We start from the raw sequence: 27,691 nt of genomic DNA on the forward strand, positions 1-27,691 counted from the left end.
AACTACCAACTCTCTAACTAATAAGCAGAGCAATTAACAACAAGGGGCAAAATGCCCATTAAACAGAACAAACTGGCACACAGCATACTAAAGAGAACAAGGCCAACGGTCAACCAGTTCTCAACAATAATTAAAGTGAAGAAAGAAAAAGTACAGTTTTGTACCTACCATAAATGTAGATGTCCGATAGGTATGCATCTGCAGTCATAACATATGGGTTGTCCTGCCTCAGGCAGCCCTTCGGTCGGCCGGATTCCAAAGTCTGGGTCTGGCCTCGGATGATGTCGCACTTCACCCGATGTCATAGCTCCTGGGGTATAAAGGCATCAGCCAACGCCATTTTCCTCAGTGTTTCTTGCCCCAGATGCCAGGTGCCCTCTAGGAAGGCTAAATTTGTATAAAAGTAGAAAATTCCAAACAGTAGAAATCAAAAAGTATATATACATATATACAAACAAACAAATACACCATAATAGATTCCCCCAGCTAGCTAAGAGAGGGGTAAGTACCCTAGGAATACCACAGAGGGGAAGGAGGGTGGGTAATCCTGACTGCAGATGCATACTTATCGGACATCTACATTTATGGTAGGTACAAAACTGTACTATGTCCTTCAAGGATGCATCTGCAGTCATAACATATGGGTAGAATACCATAGCCAAACTGGGGGAGGAGGCACTAAGATAATGATGGTGTAGTTAAGATCCCTTGTAAAACTGCAGTTGCAAAACCTGCTCGGGATCTGGAGTATAAAGGAAGATTGTAATGCTTGGCAAAAGTATGCACGGAGCTCCAAGTAGCAGCTTCTAAAATGTCTTTGGTAGCCACTCCTCGTAGGAAAGCTGTAGTGGTGGCTGTAGCTCTTGTGGAGTGAGGCCTGATATTTTCAGGAGTGGTCTTTCCATGAAATGAGTAGCAGAATCTAATGCAATTTCCTATCCATTTTGAGATTGTCTGTTTTGAAATTGCTTTTCCTTGCACTCCTGTTGCATATGCTACCAGAAGCTGGTCAGTTTTTCTGCTGGCCTTAGTTCTGTCCAGACAGTAGCGCAGTTGTCTGTGTACATCCAAGGTGTGTAGTAGTTTTCCCCCCTGTTCTGTGGGTTAGAGAAGAATGTAGGTAAATGAATAGCTTGGTTCAAGGATACCCTGGATACCACCTTTGGCATAAAAGTAGGATTGGTTCTCAGAGACACTCTATCCTGGTGAAAGATAAGGAAAGGCTGCACTGCCATTAATGCCTGTAACTCGGATACCCTTCTTGCTGAAGTGATTGCTAGCAGGAAGGCAGTTTTCCAAGATAAGAACTGTAAGTCTGCTGTTGCTGCTGGTTCAAAAGGGGAAGTGTTAATTTTTCTAGCACAAAATTGAGATCCCATGCAGGCAGAGGTGGTTTCCTTGGAGGTTTTACATTTTTGATCCCTCTCAAAAATTGTCTGAGGAGAGGATGAGAGAAGACAGGAGGATCCATGTTGTACTCTGCTGAAATTGCTGATGCATGAATCTTAATGGAAGAATAGGACAGGCCATTGTGGAACAGTTCTGCTAAGTATTCTAGGATGTGTGCTAGGTTTGCCAGTGTGACATTTGTTCCCTTTGCTGCACTCCAAATGAGGAATCTCTTCCATTTGGCTGAATATGTTTTCCTTGTGGAGGGTCTGCGAGCCTCCAGGATAATGTCCTTAACCCTCTGAGACAAAACAGGTTGGTTTTGTTTTATACAATTTTCCAAGCAGTTAGCTGCAGCGTTTTTAAGTTTGGATGCAGGGTCTTGTAGTTGTTCTGTGTTAGAAGTAAAGGACATAGAGGTAGAGGTAATGAGTTAGTCCGAGACATGCTTCTCAGTAGTGGGTACCAATGCTGCCTTGGCCAGTCTGGAGCTATCATAATTACCTTTGGCTGTTCCTCTCTGATCTTCAGTAGAACTTTGTACATCAATGGGAGAGGTGGAAAGGCATATACTGTCAGGGCCTTCCAGCTGAAAGAAAGGGAGTCCACCCTCCAGGCTTGTGAGTGGTATGCTCTTGAGCAGAATTTCTTCAGTTGGTGGTTGACTGGGGAGGCGAACAGGTCTATCTCTGGCATTCCCCATTTCTTTGTTATGGTTTTGAAGATGTCTGGATGCAGCATCCATTCGTGAGCATCCGTGGTAGTTCTGCTTAAGCTGTCTGCTAGTGAATTCTCTTTTCCTGGTACGAATCTGGCCTGCAGTTGGATGTTGAGCCTCTGATTTCCGGCTTGGTGGAAGGTTTGGCATTCCTCTCTTTTTTGGTAGAGTGTGGAAGTGAAACCTGTAGCCTTTGTCTATTGTTTGCAAAGTCCATTTGTCTCCTGTAATGCAATGCCAGTTTTTTGAAAATGAAGCTAGCTTTCCGCCCAATGGTGCTTCCAGTTGTTCCCTGGTAGGCGGAATCAGAGCCAAGTCATTGTGTCTGTCCTGTGGAAGTGGTTGCAGTCGCAGCTGTGGCAGCACTTCTCTGGTTGGCAGGTTGCCACTGACGACCCCTGTAGGCACCCCTTGATTGACCTCTGCCTCTTGGGCGTCTATTTCTGCCTCTCTGTGCTCTGGAGGTGTCTGGAAAGGACAAATTCTTTGAAGGCCAATTTCTGCTGAACCTCGGAGGTTGGACCTGCAGAAGATCCTTGACTGTTTGGACAGATTTTGCTTTTTCTTCCACTTTCTTTAGAACCTCCTGTGCAGGGGAGGCAAATAAACTTTGTTTCTCCATAAGGGCATCTAGGAGTTTAGACTTGACAAGGTCTGACAAGGATTGTTCTTTTAGCCAGGCATGCCTTCGAATCACTGCTCCAGTCATAGCTGATCTAAATGAAGCCTCCAGTGCATCATAGCCACATTTTAAGAAATGATTACTGACCTGCTGAGAGCTGTGTACCAAATCCTGAAGGGACTTACGGTCTAAAGGTTCAGGAGAGGACAGCTTTTTATTCAGCTGATCTAACAAAAATTCCTGGTACTGTATCATGTGAAATTGACAGTTTAAAGCCCTGGCAGAAAGAGTAGCAGATGTATAAACCTTTTTACCCCATCTCTCTAATGCTCTTGATTCTCTTTCAGAGGGTAGGGGGTTTTTGGCAGAGGCAGCTGCAACACCTTTAGGGCCCTGAGAAATGGTTTCTGGGTCTGCAGCATGGGCCTTATACAAGTGGAAGTGAGAATCCGGGACCCTGTAGTATCTGTCAGGTTTGGCAGGGGCCGGGGGAAGAGAATCAGGGGCAGTACTGGCATCATTGTATGCATCATCAACAACTGATAGTACAGGTTGTATGGCTAAAGGCCTATGCTGTGGTAAGTGTAAAAAAGTCCTTAGCCTTTTCCTAGAATCAGAAAAATCTTGACCCTGCCATTGGAAGTGTTCCCTCATTGAGTGTAGAGTTTCCCCAAATGAAAATTCTTCTGGAGGGGAGGCAGAAGGAATGGAGTCTTCTGCATCAGAATCCTCGTAAGGTGAGTATGGTCCTTCCTGATGGTCAGATAAATCTGAACCATCCAAGGAATAGTCAGAGGAGAGAGGTTCAGGGGGTTCAGTCCTAGGCCTCTTTTCAGCAGGGGGTTGTGAGGCCCTGTCTGGGTGAGGTTGGGATCCCCTGATCAGGGAAATACGGGGTTCAGTCCTAGGCCTCTTTTCAGGAGGGGGTTGTGAGGCCCTGTCTGGGTGAGGTTGGGATCCCCTGATCAGGGAAATAAGGTCCTCAGCAAGACTGAGAATCTGAGTACTTGAGGTAGGTCTGTGAGAGGGAGCTTTTGTAGGTAAGGCCTTGGAAAGTTTAGCTGCTTTAGCCCTGGAGAAGGCCTTGATAGACATAGAAGCAGGGGGTCTAGCTGCCCCACGTGCAGGAGTAGAGATGTCCAACGGAATGGTGTTGGACAAATCTTGTGTGCCTGCTTCTTCAGTAGGAATTTCTGTAGCCGACTCAGCCGGGGCCTGTGTGGCCTCGGTTGTCGGAGACATGCTTTCGGCCGAAGGGAGAACCGAGGTCTCGGTTTCAGCCGAAACCGAGACACTCGCGGTAGGCCTAACCGTGGTTTCAGCCGAAACCGTGGGCCGCGAGTGTCGGCCCTTTTCCTTGCGTTTTTTAGCTAAATGTGTAGTCGGAGTCTCCGACAGCATTTTATATGCAAAAGTGGAGCCAAAAAACTCTTCAGCAAACTCCGACCGACGTCTAAGTGTCCGTCGGTTGAAGGAAGCACAGGCTAAACAAGCTGATACGTTGTGGTCTGGGCCTAAGCAAGGAAGGCAGTAAGAGTGGAAATCCTTATGAGCTATTTGTTTCCCACAAGTTAAACAATTATTTACTTTGTCTGACATCGGCTGAGGCAAGAAAGAGTCCCCAACGGGGTACTTAGCTTTTTTAGAAGTCTTCGGTAGCTGAAATCTCTGGATCTGACCGACCGGCACTTGCGAACAGCTTCTGCTTCGGGCACCGCGCGGCAAGAAAGACTGAGGAAAATGGCGTCGGCTGATGCCTTTATACCCCAGGAGCTATGACGTCGGGTGAAGTGCGACATCAGCAGAGGCCAGACCCAGACTTTGGAATCCGGCTGACCGAAGGGCTGCCTGAGGCAGGACAACCCATATGTTATGACTGCAGATGCATCCTTGAAGGACATCACTTCAGCAAGACTGAAACTACACTAACACTTGTAAAACATTAGCAAAAGCCATATAACTTGAAAAGTTAAACTGTAATATAGAAAAAAAATAGCAAAATGTGTTAAACTTAGCCACGGCCAAAAAGTAGCACATCTTAACTCGTCGACGCGGCAAACAAGATCTGGGGATTATACTGGTCCACCATGGGATACCTACCTAGAAACGAGCCAACTAGAAGACTTTGAGCTTTGTAATAGGCTGAGTCGGAGCCAAAGATCAGCTCCGAACCCATATAGAAGAATGAAGGTGAGACAGGACTACAGAACACTGAACATTTTGCATCCAGTACAGAAAAGATAGTGGCATTCGGTATTAGGGCTGCAACTTCTTCGACTGTATGCAAAAGATGAGATCTCTTTAATGCTTTGTTCAGATCTCTTGGATCAATGCATATTCTGATTTAGTCAGAGCCTTTTTTGTGGGCTGCTACCATGGACGATACCCATTCAGTTGGTTCTGTAACTGGACAAATTATACCTTGCTGCACCAATTTTATCCAACTGAGCTTTGAATTTATCATGCATAGCTATCAGAACTTGTCTTGCTGGTCTGACCACTGTATTGACCTCTGGGTCTAACTTCATAGAATACACAACTGGAAGTTTGTCTAACTTGTCATCAAAAACATCAGCATACTCTGAGAAAATAGCTTTAGTAAAACTGGAACTAGGATATGTGCTTATATGATGAACTTCTTTGGTAAAGAAAGCAGATTCATTCTCAAACTGTCTCTGAGACCCATTAATGACTACATAGAATAATAAGCTGTAGCTGTTCCAAGCCAAATATCATGAAAGCACTACTGAGCCTTCGGTTTAAATTTTTTTCACCTCCATAAGGAACACATTTATAGCTTAACTCAATACAAAACAGTAGTTTATACAGTACTTGGCCAAAAAACATGCAGTCACCTTGATTTAATATGCCCTTTTTTGCTTTTTATTATATTTGTTTTGCTAATTTAATCTTTTGTCATGCCCATTTATACTTTTCTTGTTCTCATTTTATGCTAAACATGCTCATTTTACATTAAAAAAGCTCGTTTTGCCATTCCGAGGTGATTCCAAACCCTTTATGTGATTTTCTGATAATTGTTTTGTCAAATATCTTAATTTTAAACATGTTTAATTAATAAACTTTTCTGTGCCTCTCGCTTGCCTAATAATGCATTTTGTGCCCTTGTAGTGCTCGGTTTTACCTTTAATAAATTGTTTGTGCAAGTTTCCATTACATTTGGTTCGTTTCTGGCCCTTTTTCTGTACTCTGCTTTCTTAGTTTATCTTCACGGTTAACTCTGCACCTCATGACTCTGAAATCCCACTTCTGACACCATGTCACTCGTCCAGTCAGGATAAAACAGACTAGCATTCGTGGGATCTGTTCAAGCAGCTTTATTATGTACAAACACATCAGGATTAAGGCTTAATAATTTTAACTTAGATAAACTTATAAACAAACTAGTTGTTACATTCATTCATGCTCACTCTCTGGCTTCAATCTCAAAATGGCACTAAAGCTAGCACGTGCTTGCTATTTATGTGCACGTGCTGTCCTTGAAATGCATCTTAAAGGTACAACGCACACACTATTCTACAGGTGACAAATTAAGACACATTCATTAGCACTTCATAAATAATGATAAACACAAGACATTTTTACAAGGAGATGCTAGTTAAGCCCTAATATTACAAAAAGAATGGTAATCACGGAATCCTGATTTTTAAAATTTATCGGTCATGTTTAGCTGCTTACTTTCCTGATGCAGCATGACGTGCACCAAGTGCAGAAAATCATTTTCTGCACATGGCGAATGCTTTTGACAGCAGATTTCCTGAAATTAACCTTTTAAAAATCCTGAAATCCTGCTTCTCCTACAAGCATGCCACAGAGAATGAAATGTAAATTTTAATTCTAGTGACATAAGCATAGGGAAAAGGGTGAAGTGTATAAAACAACTAACAGGTACACCATCACACATGCACGGAAGTGTGTCCAATAAAGTCTATGGATGCATTTCACAATACCCCAACACTGTCACAGAGATCTACTGAATTTATTTGGGCTGTGGTTTAACAAAATAGTTACAAAGCCTTTTGATAAAAAAAATCTCAAATAAATGAGAAGGGAGATGAGTACAAACACATTTTGGCACTTAACCCCGTAAGTGCTGTAAAGTGCCTAAAATATGACCAATACACTAAGGTAAAATGGGAATATGAACAATGAACAGTTAAGTGAGAGGTGAAAGTGGTGTAAATGAAAATGGATGACTAGGTTATTCAGGAAAAGATTAGCTTTTCATTGCAGTTATACCCCTACCAATATCACAATATATGACGTATGGTTCTGAAAACTAGAAACAAAGCATATACAGAAATTTCAGATATTCCCATAAGCAAATAAAATGGGTATAATGTAGGTGACAATTTCTTGAAGAGCCGTTGTTAATAAGACAGTTAAAAAAGCAGTACATTAGAGATGATTATTCAAACTATTTGGGACCTAGAGTAGTTCGGATAATCAAACTGTTCGGATAATCAAACATACAACTGAAGTGGGTAAAACACTTCTAAAATCTTGTTTTTATTCTGCATGCAGGAATATACTTTTCAACCATTCAGCAATTTCAATGGACAATAAAGAATATTTTTCACACACAAGCTGGCTACAAGCTCAAAAAACATGCTCAGGCAAATACATATAATGTTTACATTTTCAGACTATGATTTTTCCCACCCAAAAACTTTGGAAGGCTGGTTCTGACAACTGATTGTTATGACAATTGACGTTCAGATAATAGATGCTCTACTGTAGTTCTTTTTGTCAGGGATAGACATTGCTCTGAAGTCATAACATTTGGGTGCAATCCAAAGCACCTTGTTTCATTACCAGCAGAAAGTTAGCAGCAAAAGTATAAGACATAAGCTTGAGTAATGGCTGCACTCTTATCTTTAGTACACTGCAGATAAATAACATGACCACCATTCCCAACTCTAAGATGCTGTAGGCAGAAAAGCATCACTAGTTTGGAAACGAAAAAAAAAATACCTCTAGAGCTAAACAGAGAGAAAAACATGTAACAAAGCTAACTTTGCACATTGTACAGTACTCCTTCTCCAAAATGTCAATGCTCTTAACTTTTTAGAACTTAAAAGAAATTCTGATTCAGGAGCGACAAAATAAAATATATTCAACAAAGCTACAAAAAATGTTATTTATTATTTAAAATAAATACTTGCAAAATTTTAGTACTTGAAGTGCTTGTGCAGTTTAAAATATTGTGCAATTTTAACTTTGCAAAAGGAAATTTGAACTTGTGGCCCTGAGTCAGAATTTGCTTTTCTTTTGATTCAGTTTCGCCCTGAATCTGGATTTATCAGCTTGAGTTGCATTACTATTTGAGCACATTTTTGAGAACTTACCAAACAGGATGAAAAGCCCATGAGGTGTGATGGCCTGTAAATAAAAAAATATACTGTAAACAATGGGGGGAGAACATCAGACACTAAACAGTACCAAACAAATTGAGAAATATGCTGTTTAAATCTGCAGAAAAAAATAAAAGTACATAGAAATTTAAATCTTAAGCAGCAAACTATATGCACTTCAATAAACAAAGTCACATTTCAACCTAGGAAACTGCAATCAGAAAATAAATTTCATAATGTTAGGCCAGACACAGGAGCAGCTGGTATCTGTGCAAACAGCTAATGTCTAAAAATAAAAAGTATGGCAGCCAAAATGTTACTCAGGATAATAAAGATTGGAATATGTAAAGGGCACAAGCCCACTGAATCAAGGTGAGGAACCTTTATACCATTTCAATTTATTCTTTTCTAAGCTGCAATCAAATAGCCTACTGCAATGACAGTATTTATCAGGCAACATGTAATTTTCTCAAACAGAAATGGCAACAGGAAGCACTATGTGCAATGTAGTAAGAAGTGGGTTACCATGTAAAAGCCAGAAAGCGCCACTTGGTTAATGAAATTTTGCCACAAAGAAAAGAAACGTACAAAATTCAAGGCACTAAACTTTAGGAAGAGAGAGAAAAAAAGGCAAAACAGCTGGAAAGCACACGCAAGTAAAATGAGAAGTGAAAAACCAAGTAAAACAAACAAAAAAAGTCATGACACTATCAACAAAGAAATATGGTTCATAACACAAAAGCAAAGTCAGAGAAGAATAAAGCATTCAGAAGTCTAAATACAGTTATGGGAATGTACTCAACATAAAAGCAAGTCTTCAAAGATTAGGTCCTTGTCACAGTGTCTACAGCATCTGAGCTTCTGCTTGGCCAGTTTAGTCATCATCTGGCCAGTTTCTGAAATCATCAGCGGTTTCCCTACATAAGGTGAATGCAAGACTGCCATGTTATAAATTAAACAATTTATAAGTCATCCATTTATAAAGCTAACTTACTTAGTAAACTGCAGTTATGTGCTTCAGGTTAATGTCTAGCAAAAAGTACACTGAAAATAGTACAGATAAAACCCAAAAGGGTTCAACAACAAGTTAGCAGGTCTCTTGGTACGTCACTGTCACACGGAGATAGAGTTTTAAAAACCAAATGCACAAATAACACAATCCTGATGTGCACAAGGCATTACAGGACAATTAGTTACTTCAGAATGAATACAGTCAAATTTACATTAAAAGAGGATCATGAAAGAATCAGCCCTGTGGAGCACATCATAAATAAGACAAATCAGGGTTTCTCAGCATGTTGCAACTTTCTGAATTGACTTACTATAACCTAGAAAACAGAAGGGAACACAGATAAATTACAATCAGCTTTAGATTTATAGAACAGTAGCAGGAAAAGTTAAATACTTACCACAACGAAAGCTAGTACATTTGTGTACACTTACCATAAATGTAAATGTTAGAGTGCATTTACTGTTGCAGTCATCACATTTGGGTTATCCCTGCCAGGGTAGCCCTCTGCCAGCCCAAAGACCAGAGGCTTAGTATTTCTGTGTCGGTTGTTGTCACTTCAGGACAGACGTCAGGTTGTCAGTAGTATAAAAGTAAGGCAGCCGACACCATTACATCAGTTTTTCTTGCCCTATCCTGTCAGAAGCCCCCCAAGTAGGAGCCAGGTTCTGGTGGAAGAAAGTACAGTTGTGTACACTTACCATAAATGTAGATGTTCGAGTGTATTCACTGTTGCAGTCACTACATTTGGGTAATCTGCTGGCAGGTTGCCCTCAGTCTGCCTGATTAACAAAGTCTTGGGTCCTGTGTTGGTTGCTGTCCCTTCTTCCATGACGTCAGGTCGTCAGGGGTATAAAACATGCAGCCGACGCCATTACATCAGTTTTTCTTGCCCCAGATGTCAGGTGCCCTCTAATGGGGACCAAAATAAAATGAAACACACAAAAATATACCTCAAACCAAAAGGAAATACTCCAAAAAGGCTTTTAAGGATAGTAAAAGAAAGTAGAGGTCTACTAAGAGGAAAAACAGGGGGTTGGGAGGGAGGGTAAAGTACAGTTTTGTACCTACCATAAATGTAGATGTTCGAGTGCTAATACAGCTGCAGTCATAACAGATGGGTTTTCCTGCCGTCAGGCGGGGCCTCGGTCGGCCGAATTCCAAAGTCTAGGTCCGGCGTCGGATGTCGTCGCTTCTTCCCTGACGTCAGTGCGACAGGGGTATAAAAGAACCAGCCGACGCCATTTTCTTCAGTTTTTCTTGCCCCAGATGTCAGGTGCCCCCAGAAGGAAGGCAAAACATAAATTTATGTAATAATGCAATGCAATAAAATCAAAAAACAGAAGTTGCAAGCAAATACACCATAAAAGAACACCCCAATCATGTTGTATGAGGAGGTGTTAGCAATTAGGCCTGTCCCAAGAGGGGAAGGAGGGAGGGAAACCTGGACTGCAGCTGTATTAGCACTCGAACATCTACATTTATGGTAGGTACAAAACTGTACTATGTTCATCGTGCATACAGCTGCAGTCATAACAGATGGGTAGAATCCCAAAGCTAAAGAAGGGGTGGTAGGCACTAAGTGGAACTAGGAGGAGCCAGGATGCCCTGCAAGACTGCAGTGGCAAAGCTCGCTCTAGATTTGGAGTATAATGGTAGGTGATCGTGCTTGGAGAAAGTAAAGTGGCTGCTTCCAAAATATCTTTGGTAGGAACCCCCCTGAGGAAAGCTGCAGAGGTAGCTGTGGCCCTTGTGGAGTGAGATCTGATGCCTGTAGGTACAGTTTTACCATGAAAAGAGCAACAAAAGCGAATGCAGTGGGCTATCTATTTTGAGATTGCCTGTTTGGAAATAGGCTTCCCTTGAGCACCTGTAGCATAGGACACAGAGTTGCTCTGATTTTCTGTAAGGCTTTGTTCTGTCCAAATAATAACGGAGCTGTCTGTGAATGTCCAAAGAATGTAGTAGTCTCTCCCCTTTGTTTTGTGGATTAGGGTAAAAGGTAGGTAAGTGGATAGCCTGATTCAAGGCTACCCTGGATACTACCTTTGGCATAAAAGAAGGGTTGGTTCGTAAGGAAACTCTGTCCTGATGGAAAATGATGAAAGGCTGCACAGCCATGAGGGCTTGTAGTTCCGAAACCCTGCGTGCTGAGGTGATAGCCAGAAGGAAGGCTGTTTTCCATGACAAATATTGCAGTTCTGTTGAAGCAGCTGGCTCAAAAGGAGGCAGGTTCAGTTTTCTAGAATGAAATTGAGGTCCCAAGCAGGTACTGGTTGCTTCCTTGGGGGTTTTATATTCTTAGCACCTCTGAGGAACTGTCTTAAGAGAGGGTGAGAGAATAAAGGAGGATCAGTGTTGTATTCTGCAGAAATGGCTGAGGCATGGATTTTGATGGAGGAGAATGAAAGTCCACTGCTTAGCATCTCAGCTAGGTACTGTAATATTTGAGGTAAATTCAGTATTTCAGGATTCTGACCCTTTTTCTGATTCCAGGCACAAAACCGTTTACATTTTGCGGAGTAGGCTTTTCTAGTACAAGGCCTTCTGGCCTCCATAATTACATCCTGCACCTCCTTGGAGAGTAGGGTCTGTTGTGAATTTAAGGAATCCTCCATGCGGCAAGATTGAGTGTTTTCAGCTGACTGTGAAGAGTTTTGAAGTTGTGCTGAGTCAGTAGAAGAGGCATTAGAGGCAGGATCCATGGTGGGGAATGCGTCAGGCTCCTCAGGAGTGGATACCAGTGTTGTCTTGGCCAGTCTGGAGCAATGAGAATCATCTTTGGTCTGTCTGCTCTGGCTTTTAATAGAACTTTGGGCAGCAGAGGAAGCGGTGGAAAGGCATAAACTGTCATTGTTGTCCAACTGAAAGAGTGCGTCCACTTTCCAGGCCTGTGGATGAAAGGTCCTTGAGCAGAATTTTGTCAATTGGTAATTTCTGTGGGTGGCAAAGAGATCTATATGTCTGGCTTTCCCCATGCTTGAATTATCTTTGTAAAAACTTGAGGATGCAACTTCCATTCGTGTGGATCTGTCATATTTCTGCTTAGGTTGTCTGCCAGCGTGTTTTCCTTGCCTGGCAGGAACTGTGCTTGAAGTTGGATTTATAATTCCAGAGCCATGTTCCAAAGAGACATGGCTAGCCTGCATAGGTGGTATGAATGGGTTCCTCCCTGTTTGTTTATGTACCACATCACTGTGGTGTTGTCTGTCCTTATCAATAGCTGGCCTGGATGCAGTAGGTCTTTGAAAGCCATAATAGCATTTATTACTGCTAGCATTTCCTTTTGATTGATGTGTAGGTGCTTTTCTTTTTCTGACCATTTGCCCTGAATGCACCGATCTGTCATGTGCGCCCCCCAGGTGTAGTCTGAGGCGTCTGTTGTGATGTCTTGATTTGCTTGAGGCTTGCAGAATGGGAGACCTGTGTTTCTTTGGCATGCTTGAGCCCACCACAGAAATTCCTTTTGAAGACATGGAATCAGTGGTATAATTGTTTCCAAACTGTGGCTGTGTTGAGACCATAAGTTTTTTAGGCACCATTGAAGTTTCCTCATATGCAGCTTTGCACATGGGATTAGCAGGATGCAAGATGCCATGAATCCCAGAGCCTGCAGGATTTTCCTTGCAGTCAGCCTGGTGAAGGTTGCCAGTTTTCTGAAGTAATGAGTTAGTTGCCCTCGTTTCTCTGGTGTGAGGTAGGCCATCTGGGTGTTTGTATTCAAGCTGGCACCCAGGAAAATTATTGTTTGAGAGGGTATTAGTCTTGATTTCTTTTTGTTGACTGTGTATCCCAGAGAATTCAACAACATTATTACAAACGCCAGGTGTTTCAGAAGTATGTGTTTGCTGTCCGCTTGGATCAGGCAGTCATCCAAATATGGATATATTTGTATCCCTTGAAGTGTGCAGAAGGCAATTACTGATGCCAGGCATTTCGTGAACACTCTGGGCGCAGTAGATAAGCCAAAGGGCAATGCAGAGAATTGATAATGGGTTGAACCTGCAAGAAATCTGAGGTATCTTCTGCAATCTTGTCTGATTGGGACATGCAGGTATGCCTCCTTGAGGTCCAATGTTACCAGCCAAGACTCCTTGTCCAGCATGGGAAGAAGCTGCTGTAATGTGAGCATCTTGAATTTTGGCAGTAAATATGTGTTTAGGATGGATAGGTCCAAAATAGGTCTCCAATCTTTGCCCTTCCTTGGTACCAGGAATAGTCTGGAATAAAAACCTTGACCCTGTTCTTGTGCAGGTACCTCTTGAATAGCTTTCATGTCCATGAGATCTGAAATTTGTTTTTGTGCCTCTGCCCTTTGATTGTGTGGCATGTTTGGCATGCCTCTCATTTTTGGAAGGGTGTGAAAGTGGAATCTGTAGCCTCTGTCTATAATGTCCAGGATCCATTTGTCTTTTGTGGCAATATGCCAATTTTTCGAAAATAACGCCAGTTTTCCGCCTAAAGGTGCTGCCAATTGAGCCTTGCTTGGCATGCAAAGGGGAAAGTCATTGGTTCTGCTTTCTGAATGGCTGTGAAAGTACAGTTTTGTACCTACCATAAAAGTAGATGTCCGATAGGAATGCATCTGCAGTCCTTACAAATGGGTTGTCCTGTCGTCAGGCAGCCCTTCGGTCGTCCGGATTCCAAAGTCTGGGTCCGGCTGGTGTCGCACTTCACCCAACGTCATCGCTGCAGTTTTTCGGGTATAAAGGCATCAGCCGACGCCATTTACCTCAGTGTTTCTTGCCCCAGATGCCAGGTGCCCTCTTGGATGGCTAAATTTGGATAAATGCCAAAGTTTCCAAATAGAAGAGAGCAAACACATAAAATAAGCATGTATGTACATATATACAAACAAATACACCATAATAGATCCCCTCCAAGCTAGCTGAAGGATGGCAAATACCCTAGGAGTACCTCAGAGGGGAAGGTGGGTGGGTAATCCTGACTGCAGATGCATTCCTATCGGACATCTACATTTATGGTAGGTACAAAACTGTACTATGTCCTTCAAGGATGCATCTGCAGTTCTTACAAATGGGTAGAATACCATAGCTAAACAAGGGGAGGAGGAAAAGAGTAGAGATTATGGTGCAGCTAGGATCCCTTGCAAAACAGCAGTGGCAAAACCTGCTCGGGATCTAGAGTATAAAGGTAAATTGTAATGCTTGGCAAATGTATGCACGGAGGTCCAAGTAGCAGCCTCTATAATGTCCTTGGTAGCCACTCCTCGTAAGAAAGCTGTGGTAGTGGCTGTAGCCCTTGTGGAGTGAGGCCTGATGTTCTCTGGAGTTTTCTTTCCATGGTAGGAGTAACAAAATCTAATGCAATTTCCAATCCATTTGGAGATTGTCTGTTTTGAAATTGGTTTTCCTTCCTTTCCTGTGGCATATGCTACCAGAAGCTGGTCAGTTTTTCTATTGGACTTAGTCCTGTCCAGGTAGTAGCGTAATTGTCTATGTACATCCAAGGTATGCAAGAGTCTTTCCCCCCTGTTCTGTGGGTTTGGGAAGAATGTAGGTAGGTGGATAGCCTGATTTAATGAGACACTGGATACCACCTTAGGCATAAATGTAGGATTTGTTCTCATGGACACTCTATCTTGATGGAAGATCAGGAAGGGTTGCACTGCCATTAATGCCTGTAGTTCAGAGACCCTTCTTGCTGAAGTTATTGCCAGCAGGAAAGCAGTCTTCCAGGATAAGTATTGTAATTCTGCTGTTGCTGCTGGCTCGAAAGGGGGAAGTGTCAATTTTTTTAGCACAAAGTTCAAGTCCCATGCTGGCAATGGCGGTTTCCTGGGAGGTTTTACATTTTTAATTCCTCTCAGAAACTGTCTGAGCAGAGGACGAGAGAAGACAGGAGGATCCGAGCTGTATAACAGCTGATGCATGTATCTTGATGGAAGAATAGGACAGGCCTGTGTGGAAGAGCTCTGCCAAGTACTCCAGGATGTTGGCTATGTTTACCAGCGTCACATCTTCTCCCTTTGCAGTACTCCAAATGAGACATCTTTTCCATTTTGCTGCATAATTCTTTCTTGTTGAAGGTCTGCGAGCCTCCAGGATTATGTCTTTAACCCTTTGGGATAAATTTGGGTTAATTGGTGTTATGTAATGTTCCAGGCAGTTAGCTGCAGAGTTTTCAGGTTTGGATGCAGGATGTTGTAGTTGTTCTGTGTCAACAGTAATGGGATCAGGGGTAGTGTCCATACCTGTTCCCGAGACATGCTCCTCAGCAATGGGTACCAATGTTGTCTTGGCCAGTCTGGAGCTATCAGAATGATCCTTGGACGGTCCTCTTTGATCTTCAGAAGCACCTTGTGCATCAAAGGAAGTGGTGGGAATGCGTATGCTGTCAGGTTTTTCCAACTGAAAGATAGGGAGTCCACCTTCCAAGCAAGTGGGTGGTACGTCCTTGTGCAGAATTTCTTTAGCTGGTGGTTGAGTGGGGATGCAAACAAGTCTATTTGTGGTAATCCCCATTCTCTTGTGATGGCTTTGAAGAAGTCCGGATGTAGCATCCATTCGTGGGCATCTGTGGTAGTTCTGCTTAATATGTCTGCTAGAATGTTTTCTTTTCCCGGTACAAAAATTGCTCGTAACTGAATGTTGAAGCTCAGGGCCACATCCCATAGGTCCAGTGCCAGCCGGCATAGAGGATATGAATGTGTGCCTCCCTGTTTGTTGATGTACCACATAACTGCGGTGTTCTGTCCTTATCAACTGACCTTCTTGGAGAAATGGTCTGAATGACTGGATTGCCAATTTTACTGCCAGCATTTCCTTTAGATTTATGTGTAGGCGCAGCTGGTCTTGAGTCCATAAGCCTCGTATGCACTTGCCCAGCATGTGTGCCCCCCAACCGAGGTCTGAGGCATCTGTCGTGATGGTTTGGCTTGGTTGACTGTTGCAGAAGGGCAATCCTGTGTTTGATTGACAGGCCTGAGCCCACCATAGGAACTCTTGCTTCAGGCATGGGATTATTGGAATTTTGGTTTCTAGGCTGTGCCTGTGTTGGGACCACAAATTCTTTAGGTACCACTGTAGCTTTCTCATATGCAGTCTGGCATGAGGGACCAGAATTATGCAGGATGCCATGAAGCCTAGAGCTTGCAGTACTTTCCTTGCAGTTAGATGGTTCTGCTTTGTTAATGCCAAGAAGTAGAGAGGTAGTTGCTCTTTCTTTTCTGCAGTTAGGAATGCCATTTGTTTTGATGTGTCCAGCTCTGCACCCAGAAAGGTTATTCTTTGGGATGGAATCAGCCTTGACTTTTTTATATTGACTGTGTATCCCAAGGCTTGCAGCAGGTAAATGACTCTTTGTAAGTCTTCTGTTAGCTTGCTTTTGTTGTCCGCTTGTATCAGGCAGTCGTCCAGGTAGGGATAAATTTGGATCCCCTGAAGTCTGCAATGAGCAATTACTGATGCCAGGCATTTCGTGAACACTCTGGGCGCAGTAGATAAGCCAAAGGGCAATGCTGAAAATTGATAATGCTCTGATCCTGCAAGAAATCTGAGGTATCTTCTGCAAATTGGTCGTATGGGGACGTGCAGGTATGCCTCCTTGAGATCTAGAGTTACCAGCCAAGACTCCTTGCCCAGCATGGGAAGAAGCTGCTGTAGGGTCAGCATTTTGAATTTTGGAACAATGAGGAATGTGTTTAAAGCGGACAGGTCTAGAATGGGTCTCCATTTGTTTTCTTTTCTTGGTACCAGGAAGAGTCTCGAGTAAAATCCCTTGCCTTGCTCCATAGATGGTACCTTTTCCACAGCTCTCATTCTTAATAGCTGAGATATTTGCTTTAGAGCTTCTGCCCTTTGAGTAGGTGGTAGGTTTGGCATTCCTCTCTTCCCTGGTAGAGTATGGAAATGGAACCTGTAACCTTGGTCTATAGTTTGCAAAATCCATTTTTCCCTTGTGATGCAATGCCAGTTCTTTAAAAATAAGGTTAGCTTTCCGCCTAAGGGTGCTTCTAGTTGTTCCCTGGTAGGCGGTGCCACTGTCAAGTCACTGTGATTGAGTAGTTGTAGTGGTGGTGGCTGCGTCCGTGCCTCGCTGGTTGTTACCTTGCCACTGGCGTCCCCTGTAGGCACCCCTGGATTGGTTTCTGCCTCTAGAACGCCTATTCCTGCCTCTCTGTGTCTTAGAAGAGTCCGGAAAGGACCAATTCTTGGAGGGCCAGTTCCAGCTAAATCTTGGAGGTTGAACCTGTAAGAAATCTTTCACCGTTTGTACAGATTTCACCTTCTCTTCCATCATTTTTAGTACCTGCTGAGCAGGGGAACCAAATAAATTGACCTTGTCCATAGGTGCATCCAAAAGCTTTGATTTGACATGGTCTGGTAATGCCTGTTCTTTCAACCATGCATGTCTCCTGATAACTGTGCCAGTCATGGCTGATCTAAAGGAAGCCTCCAGTGCATCATAGCCACATTTTAAAGAATGGTTACTAACTTGCTGTATGTTATGTACCATTTCCTGAACATATTTTTTATCTAAAGATTCTTCAGAGGACAGCTTTTTAGTTAACTGGTCAAGCATAAACTCTTGATATTGAATCATATGAAAATGGCAGTTCAAAGCCCTGGCTGACAAGGTAGCAGAAGTGTAAACTTTTTTACCCCATCTCTCTAAGGACCTGGATTCCCTTTCAGAGGGGAGGGGGTTTTTAGTAGAAGTAGCTGCTACAGCTTTAGGGCCCTGGGAGATAGTCTCTGGATCTGCAAAAGGAGCCTTGTATAAATGGTGATGAGTGTCCGGGACCCTGTAGAACCTATCGGGCTTAGCAGGAGCCGGAGGTAATGAATCAGGAGCAGTGCAAGCATCATTAAATGCATCATCTACAACAGAGAGAACTGGAGATATAGCTAAAGGCCTATGTTGTGGCAAATGAAGAAAGGTTCTAAGCCTTTTTCTGGAGTCTGAGAAATCTTGGCCCTGCCACTGAAATTGTTCCCTCATAGCATGCAAGGTTTCCCCAAAGGAAAATTCCTCAGGTGGAGAGGCTGAAGGAATGGACTCTTCAGCATCAGAATCTTCGTAAGGAGAATAAGAAGCCTCAGGAGGGTCTGTATGTTCTGTGTCATCAGAGGAATCATCAGTGGATACTGGTTCAGGAGGCTCTGCTCTAGGCCTCTTTTCTGGAGGTGGGAGAGAGGACCTGTCTGGATGAGGCTGGGATCCACGAATTAAAGAAATAAGATCTTCAGCCAAAGAAAGCATATGAGAGCTAGTGCTGGGCCTGTGTGAGGGGGGTTTGGCAGGCACAGTTTTTGAAGCTTTGGCTGCTTTAGCCCTGGCAAAGGCCTTAATAGACATGGCTGCAGGAGGCCTAGCAGCTCCACGTGCAGGGGTTGAAATATCCAGGGGAATAGTGTCTGATAATTCCTGAGAAACCGCAACAGAAGGTTGGATTTCAGAAGCCGATTCTACCAGGTTAGAGGAGGCCTCGGTAGAAGGCAAGGTTTCGGCTGAAGAAAGAACCGCTTGCTCGGTTTCGGCCGAAACCGAGACACTCGCGGTTTGCTTAATCGCGGTTTCGGCGAAACCCGCGGACCGTGAGTGTCGGTCCTTTTCTTTTCGTTTTTGGAAATTTGCGTTGTCGGAGGATCCGACGGCATAATATAGGCAAAATCAGAGCCGAAAATCTGTTCAGCAAACACCGACCGACGTCTAAGCGTCCGTCGGTTAAAAGAAGCACAGGCTAGACAAGCTGCTACGTCGTGGTCTGGGCCTAAACAATGTATACAGTAGGAGTGGAAATCTTTATGAGGTATTTGTTTCCCACAAGATAAACAGTTATTCACTTTCTCTGACATCGGCTGAGGCAAGAAAAAGTCCCCAACGGGGTACTTAGCTTTTTAGAAGTCTTCGAAATAGTATTCGGTAGTAGTAATCTCTGGATCTGACTGACCGGCACTTAACAGCTTCTGCTTCAGGCGCCACGCGGCAAGAAAGACTGAGGAAAATGGCGTCGGCTGATGCCTTTATACCCGAAAAACTGCAGCGATGACGTCGGGTGAAGTGCGACACCAGCCGAAGCCGGACCCAGACTTTGGAATCCGGCCAACCGACGACAGGACAACCCATTTGTAAGGACTGCAGATGCATCCTTGAAGGACATCTATCCTCACCACCTCTTGGTGTAGGTGCTTGCCATTGTCTGCCTCTAAATGATCCTTGAGATTGCCCTCTACCCCTCGGGCGCCTGTATCTACCCTCTTCGAGGTCTGTCCGTGGCTGGAAAGGACCAATTTTTTGAATGTCAATTTCTACTGAAACGTGGAGGTTGTACCTGTAGGAAATCTTTCACTGTTTGCATTGATTTTGCCTTTTCCTCCATTTTCTTTAATACCTCCTCAGCTTTAACACCAAACAATACATCTTTTTGAAGAGGTACATCTAGTAGTTTAGTTTTGACATGATCTGGTAAGGTTTGTTCTTTGAGCCAAGCATGTTTACGTATGACTGATCCTGTAACAGTAGCTCTACATGAGGCCACTAAAGCATCAAAACCACATTGCAAGGTGCGTTTACCCACTTGCTCTGCACTATGCAACAAATCCTGCAACTCCTTCAAGTCTGGTTGTTCAGGCTGTGACATTTTGCTTTTCAACTGAGATAACAAAAACTGTTGATACTTTAACATATGGAACTGACAGTTTAATGCCCTCATGGTTAAGGTGGCCGAGGTGTATACCTTTTTCCCCCACCTTTCTAAAGCTCTGGAATCTCTCTCTGAAGGTAATGGATTTTTGGCAGTGGAGGCCTTAATTCCCTTGGGACCCTGTGAAATAGTTTCTGGGTCAGCCGCATGGCTTTTGTATAGGCATTGGTGTGAATCAGGAACCCGGTAATACCGGTCAGGCTTGACTGGAGCTGGAGGTAAAGAATCTGGGTTAAGGCTGGCCTCTGAATACACATCATCTAGTATGTCTAAGACAGGAGGGATAGCCAAAGGCCTGTGCTGAGGGAGCAAGAGGAAATCCCTGAGCCTTTTCTTGGAGTCTGAGTAATCTTGGCCTTCCCAGTGGAAGTGTTCCCTCAAGGTATGCAAGGTTTCCCCAAAAGAGTAGTCCTCAGGGGGGGAGAGAGAGGGAATGGACTCCTCTGCATCAGAATCTTCAAAAGGGAAGTATGAATGTTCCTGGTCTTCAGAATGTTCTGAAGTAATGGAGGCCTGGTCCAAGGAAGGGTATTTTTCCTCCACTCTGGGCCTTTCGTCCGAGGGGGGTTGAGAACCCCTGATAAGAGTAATCAAATCCTCAGCCATTTTGAGCATCTGCTTTTTAGGCATGGGGCCCTGTGGAGCTTGTCTCTTAGAATGCATGGCTGCTTTAGATTTAGTGAAAGCCTTAATGGAAAAAGAAGGCGGCGGCCTGAAGACACCTTGAGAGGTGGCAGGCCTGTGTAAACTCTGAGTTTCCCCGCCAAGAGTGGCTTCGGTATCTGTAGTCGGGGTTTGGGCCGAAGAGCCTGCGACCTCGGGCACGGAAGACACCGCTAATGAAGTGTCATCATAGGTTGGCACAGAAGACACCGCTAATGAAGTGTCATCATAGGTTCATAGGTTCATACTAGGCTATCTGCCCTAGGGCATTTATAAGCCTAGCCAGAATGTGTTTGGCTTTCGCCATCCATTTTAAATTTATTTTGCTATGCCCTTTTTCGAGGTTAGTATACTGTGCCTCTGTCTAACAGTGACAGAAGTGATACCCGGGGTAAACCTACGATCTCCCATCCACTCATCAAGATTCCTCTTGAAGAGAGTCAATGAGGGACTCTGCCTAACCTGGACTGGGATTTTATTCCAGAGTGAAGGGAGCCTCTGGGTTATGAATCTGTCCCTCCAGCATGTCCTATTTATTTCAGTTCTGAGGTTCAAGTCTCGGCGCATAGCTCGATGGGATTGGATTTTCTGAGGTGCAGCATGTCCATTAATTCGGGTTGGACATGGCTTTATCGTCAGGCACAGATCGCCTCTGAACAGGCGGTATGCCACTGAGTAGAGCTGGAGTTTCTTTAACCGGGCAGCATATGGCATCTGTTTGAGCCCTTTGATCCTCTTGGTGAGGTACTTTTGGGGTCTTTCCAGTTGCTGCAGGTGTCTGGTAAGGTACATCCCAAAAGGGGCATTGTACTCAATTATGGGCCTGATGAGGGATAAGTAAAGAGGCACGATGACCTGCCCTGATCTAGATGTGAATCCCTTCATGATTAGGTGGGCTATATAAAATGTTTTTCTAACCACTTTGGCCACGTGGTTGCCAAATGAGAGATTGCCATTAACTTGGGTCCCTAATTATTTCTTCTGTACTTAATGGATTACCACCTATGTGGTAATTTGTGGGCACTTTGTTCTTGCCAACGGGGATGACTATACACTTTTTGGCATTTAGCTTGAGGCCATGGCTCTGGCACCATTTGTCTGTTTATATGAGGCCCTTTTGGAGGATGCTTGTGTCGGCTGGAGAGTCGATTATGGCGCCCAGTTTGCAGTCATCTGCAAACTTGGTCAGCCACAGTCCTTCCATGTTGGCCTGTACCTCCGAGAAATATATACTGAACAAGAGAGGTCCCAGGACTGAGCCTTGTGGGACACCACTTGTAACTGGTTTGGAGTCTGACAAGGCTCAAGCAATTCTAACCATGTGGGTTCTGTCCTTGAGCCAGTTTGCAATCCATCTAGTGACATAAGGGTTTATATATTTACGCTGGTGAGCTTATCTATAATGCCCAAGTGGGGTATTGTATCGAAGGCTTTTGCGAGGTCTAGGTAGGCTGTGTGGACCACCTTCCCCTCGTCAATGGCCTTGGTGACTGTTTCAAAGAAATCAACCAGGTTTAAGAGGCAGGATCTGCCCTTAACAAAGCCAAACTGGGTAGGATCCAGTGTCTGTAGGTCCCCAATATCTTTATTTATGAGGTCCATGATGATCCTTTCCATAGCTTTGCAGACCAAGCTAGTCAAGCTTATGGGGCGATAGTTTCCAGGCTCCGTTGAGGCACCACCTTTATGGAGAGGGACCACTGTTGCTGTACGCCACTCTATGGGCACATATCCTGTAGTAAGGCTGAGACTGAACAGTAGTTTTATGTTTGGGTTTAGCTCTTCTTGGAGTTCATGTAGGACGCAGCCCGGGACACCGTCTGGTCCCACTGATGCTGTGTTTTTTGCTTTGGAGAGGGCGGCTCTTACCTGAGCATCTGAGATGTCAGGAGGGCAGCACTCTGCTGGGATAGATATTTGCCCTTTTGGTGGGGAGGGGGGGGAGAGAAGTTTGCGCTGAACTGGTCAGCTAGGATGTTGGCAATGTCTGTGGGTTCAGTGTATTTTTTGTCATTTTGGACTAATTCTGAGCATATCTTGGAATTACCACCCAGGTTCCTAACATAACTAAAGAAAGCCTTGTGATTATCCTTGTGTCCTGTGCAATTTTTCTCTCGAATCTGGCCTTAGACAATTTTATGAGTGCCCGTAGTTTTTTGCTAATACTGATCAGTGATGCCTTCCCTTTTTGGGATTTTGCTCTATCATTTAGTAGCTTCCTCCTCCTATTGTATAGTTTGTTTATGGCTGGGGTCCACTAGACAGGACGTCTGCCTTTGGAGGATTGGGTCTTGGTTTTATTTGGGATCGCATGATCCATGCATTCCTGAAGGTGTTCATAGAATGCGTTTATAAAGGATTCTGCGGTCTGGGACGTATTTTCCACAGGCCGGGGGCTTTGAAGGATTCCACCTCGGTTTTGAGGAGTGTGAAATTTGCTTTAGAGAAGTTTTTCACTGTGGTTTTCTGGGCAGGGGGTGGGGTCGGGATGTGAATATCCAGTGAGATTAGTTTATGGTCTGATCTTACCAGTGAAGGATACACTTCTGGTCTGGAGCATAGAGTCCCCATGTTGGTGATGATCAGGTCCAGTATGTTTTCCCCTCTTGTGGGAGTGGTAACAAGTTGTTCCATAGCATTTGAGTTTATAAATTCTAGGAACCTTTGTGCTAGGGTGTTGGAGCTAGAGTAATGCTCCCAGTCTATGTTTGGGTAGTTGAAGTCGTCCAATATAATGGTGTTTGGAGAGACCTTCATATTTTCCAGTGTTCTCAGAAAGGCCGAGTGGGGTTCCTGGGTTTGGGAGGGTGGTCTGTAGCAGGCTATAAACTGGAAGGCAGATTTACCCACTGTTAGCTGCACATGGATAGTCTCTGATGCTTCGTGCTTTGCCACCAACCTTGAGGTGTGGGTATCTTTGATGAATATCGATACTCCCCCTCCTTTTGTGGTTCGGTCCAAGTTTTGGGGCCGAAAAGCATGGTATGAGGTATAACCTGGTAGTGCTGGGGTGCTTTCGTGCTGGGGTGCTCTCGGGAGCCTTGAACCAGGTTTCTGTTACTGCACAGATATCGATGTTCTCCATGCTAAGGAGAGTTTAGAGTGCGTGCATCTTGAGGTTTAGACTTCTGGCGTTGAGTAGCATTACTCTCAGTTTCTTGTCCCTTGTGATACCTATGGAGGTGGATTTGCCTTTTGAGCCTTGCCTAAAAAAGGCACTATGGGGGTAGCAAGAGCCTTTGCTAATATCCAAAAGCCCAGGGGTGACAGGTGCAAGCCGTCCCTAGCGAAGCATCGTGGCTTGTCGAGCATATCATCCCAAGCTGACAGGCATTGGATCCCCTTTGAATGACACCAGTACTTAAGCCAATTGTTGAAATTGATCATCTTGTCTTCATATTGTGGCATCATTCTTGGTGAGGGTAAGATGCTACTCAAGGTCAGGGTCATACCGGCCTGGGCTACATGCTCAGAGAGCTCCTTTATGTCTCTTTTCATGTAGTCCAAGGAGGTACGTCTCAGGTCATTCACACCAGCATGGACAATGACAGAGTCATATTTGTACTTGCCTTGGAGGGACCTGAGTGCTTGTGCTATGTGGCGGATCCTAGCGCCGGACAGGCTGCTCACCGTGACCCTCTCCTTGTTCAGCCTGGTGAGCGGGACGTCAGTGTGCCTGACGATAGAGTCACCTATTACAAGTGTATTAGGTGTGTTGTTTAGTCTTAAGGGCTGTGACTGTTTGGCACACTGGCTTTGTGAGATGTGTTGCACGTGGTTTGTTTTGGGGTAGCGGTTGCTTGGGTGTCTGCTTTGGAGGTCTCTGCTGCTTAGGCAGATCTTTATTTAGAGCCTCCGAGTATGTTTTTGTATGATTATGTGTTTGGTTTGCTGTCTTGGTAGGTCTGTGTGAGACTGGAATTGTAGTGAGTGTGGTTTCCTTCTTCTCCTGACTGGTTATGCCAGTACTGACTTTGGCTATATGGTTGCATTTCTCACATGTGTTGGAATTTGTTGGGAGGAGGAGTGGGTTGTCTGTGTACATGAGGCAGTTATAACATTGCCTCAAGATTCCCAGATTCACCAGCTGGACCGGAGAGGAGCTTGACAACTGACCTTTGGACATGCTAGAATAATATTGGGAATTCCTTAATAATTGAAAACAAGGGCCAGTGGGGAGTGAGGGTGTAGTGCTTTTAATTTTTAGTGCTGACTTATATAATTGCTTTAGCGAGCAAGTGCCAAGTAACTTAAGTGCAATGTGTTACAGGTAACTTAAATGCAAAAATGACAAACAGTAACTTTCTTTCAAGTGAAACAAGGAAATAAGTACAGTAAACAATGCAGATATCACTAGTGATCCACAGAAGTGCTGAGAAGCCGCGTATTAGGTGGAATTAGCGTTCCAGGGAAATAACAAGCATATAAACAAAGCTAGATTCAGCAGGCCTGGATCTAGTCTATGCTACAGCAAACAAGGTGTACCAATTTCAGTAAGATACAGTTCAAATGTTCAAGCACTATAAACCTTTAACCAGAAATTCCCAGCTCAGAAGGGCAGAGTCCAGCCTCTTCTCCCACAAGAGTGCAGACCACGAACCTTCTTAATGTAAAATAACTGGCCTGAAGCCCAAGTGCTTAAACCAGAACGAATACACTTTAAGAATAACAGACACTGGGCTCTCAATCAGCAGTTCCCAACTTAGAAGGATGAAAGCTACCTGTCCTGCCAGCAGTAGGCGCCTCACTGAGAACCGGTGCACCAGTAGTTGGCTTTAGCGTAGTGTCGGTAGAAGTCGCGGACCTCGTATATTGGTCCTTATCTTTGCGTCTTTTACTCAAAAAGTACAGTTTTGTACCTACCATAAATGTAGATGTCCGAACTGGATAGCATCTGCAGTCATAACAACTGGGTTGTCCTGTCGTCAGGCAGCCCTTCAGTCGGCCGGATTCCAAAGTCCGGGTCCGGCTTCGGCTGATGTCGCACTTCACCCGACGTCATCTCTGTTGGTCCTCGGGTATAAAGGCATCAGCCGACGCCATTTTCCTCAGTGTTTCTTGCCCCAGATGCCAGTAGCCCTCCTGGAGGTTAAAATTTGGATAGATGCCAATGTTTCCAAAAAGATAGAGGTAAACACAAAAATAAGCATGGATGTACATATATACAAACAAATACACCATAAAAGACTCCCCACCAGCTAGCTATTAGGAGGGTAAAATACCCTAGGAGTACCACAGAGGGAAGGAGGAGGGTAATCCTGACTGCAGATGCTATCCAGTTCGGACATCTACATTTATGGTAGGTACAAAACTGTACTATGTCCTTCATGGATGCATCTGCAGTCATAACAACTGGGTAGAATACCATAGCCAACTAGGGAGGAGGATAAAACTAGATTATGGTGTGTTTAGGATCCCTTGCAGTACAGCAGTGGCAAACCCTGCTCGGGATCTGGAATCTAGAGGTAAGTTATAATGCTTGGCAAATGTATGCACGGAGGTCCAAGTAGCCGCCTCAATAATGTCTTTGGTTGCCACTCCTCGTAAGAAGGCTGTGGTAGTGGCTGTTGCCCTTGTAGAATGAGGTCTTATGTTCTGTGGAATTGGTTTTCCATGGAAGGAGTAACAGAATCGTATGCAATTTCCTATCCATTTGGAGATTGTCTGTTTGGAAATAGCTTTTCCTTCCCTACCTGTTGCATAGGCTACAAAAAGTTGGTCAGTCTTTCTGCTATTTTTGTTCTGTCCAAGTAGTAGCGTAGCTGTCTATGTACATCCAAGGTATGCAGTATTCTTTCCCTCTGTTTTGTGGGTTGGGAAAGAAGGTAGGTAGGTGGATTGCCTGGTTTAAAGACACTCTGGATACCACCTTAGGCATAAATGTAGGATTAGTCCTCATGGACACTCTATCTTGGTGGAAGATTAGGAAGGGTTGCACTGCCATTAAGGCCTGTAGCTCTGAAACCCTCCTTGCTGAAGTAATTGCCAGTAGGAAAGCAGTTTTCCATGACAGGTGTTGTAGGTCTGCTGTTGCTGCTGGTTCAAAGGGTGATAGTGTCAACTTTTCTAGCACAAAGTTTAAGTCCCAAGCTGGCAAAGGTGGTTTCCTTGGAGGTTTTACATTCTTGATTCCTCTGAGGAACTGCCTGAGCAAAGGGTGCGAAAAACAGGTGGATCAAAGCTGTATTCTGCTGAAATAGCTGATGCATGTATCTTGATGGAGGAGTAGGACAAGCCTGAATGAAGAAGTTCGCCAGATACTCTAGAATGTTAGGCATATCTATGTTTGACACATCTTTTCCTCTTTCAGTACTCCAAATGACAAACCTTTTCCATTTTCCAGCATAGTTCCTTCTTGTTGAAGGTCTGCGTGCTTCAAGAATAATGTCTTTAACTCTTTGAGAAAGTTCTGGGTTAGCTGTTGCTATGTGATGTTCCATGCAGTCAGTTGCAACGTTTTTAGGTTTGGATGTATGATGCTGTAGTTGTTATGAGTTAGCATCAAAGGCATCAGGGGTATTGGCCACATATTGTTCTGAGACATGCTCCTCAGCAGTGGGTACCAGTGTTGTCTTGGCCAGTTTGGAGCTATCAGGATTATCCTTGGGCGTTCTTCCTTGATTTTTAGTAATACTTTGTGTATCAAGGGAAGAGGTGGGAATGCATATGCTGTCAGGCCTTTCCAGCTGAAGAAGAGCGAATCCACTTTCCATGCCAGTGGGTGTAATGTCCTTGTGCAGAATTTTTTGAGCTGGTGATTGAGAGGTGATGCAAATAGGTCTATCTGAGGCATTCCCCATTTCTTTGAGATGGTCTTGAAAATGTCCGGGTGCAGTTTCCATTCGTGGGCATCCGATGTGGTTCTGCTTAATATGTCTGCTAGAATATTTTCTTTTCCGGTACAAACATTGCCTGTAACTGGATGTTGTAGCTGAGTGCCAGGTTCCACAGCTCCAAAGTCATTCTGCATAGGGGTATGAATGAGTGCCTCCCTGCTTGTTGATGTACCACATGACTGTGGTGTTGTCTGTCCTTATCATCAACTGGCCCTCTGAGAAATGGTCTGAACCTTTGGATTGCCAGTTTTACTGCCAGCATTTCTTTTAGGTTGATGTGCAGGTGAAGTTGATCCTGTGTCCACAATCCTTGCACGCATTTGTCCAGCATGTGGGCCCCCATCCTAGGTCTGAAGCGTCTGTTGTGATGGTCTGGCTTGCTTGACATCTGCGAAAGGGTAGGCCTGGGTTTG

General features: G+C 44.1%; 1 protein-coding gene across 1 annotated transcript in view; it reads right to left on the reverse strand.

Moving 5' to 3' along the window:
- Nucleotides 1-27,691, reverse strand: part of LOC122793226 (polypyrimidine tract-binding protein 3-like) — a gene marked incomplete in the record, with an annotated part of 1,714,658 nt that overhangs the window by 605,377 nt on the left and 1,081,590 nt on the right. Inside the window, 1 exon segment of the mRNA XM_044061073.1 lies at nt 8,096-8,129. Coding sequence (XP_043917008.1) covers nt 8,096-8,129 — 34 coding nt within the window.

This window comes from Protopterus annectens, chromosome 2.part0 (assembly GCF_019279795.1).
Source record: "Protopterus annectens isolate FY-2018-M chromosome 2.part0, PAN1.0, whole genome shotgun sequence".
Lineage (NCBI taxonomy): Eukaryota > Metazoa > Chordata > Ceratodontiformes > Protopteridae > Protopterus > Protopterus annectens.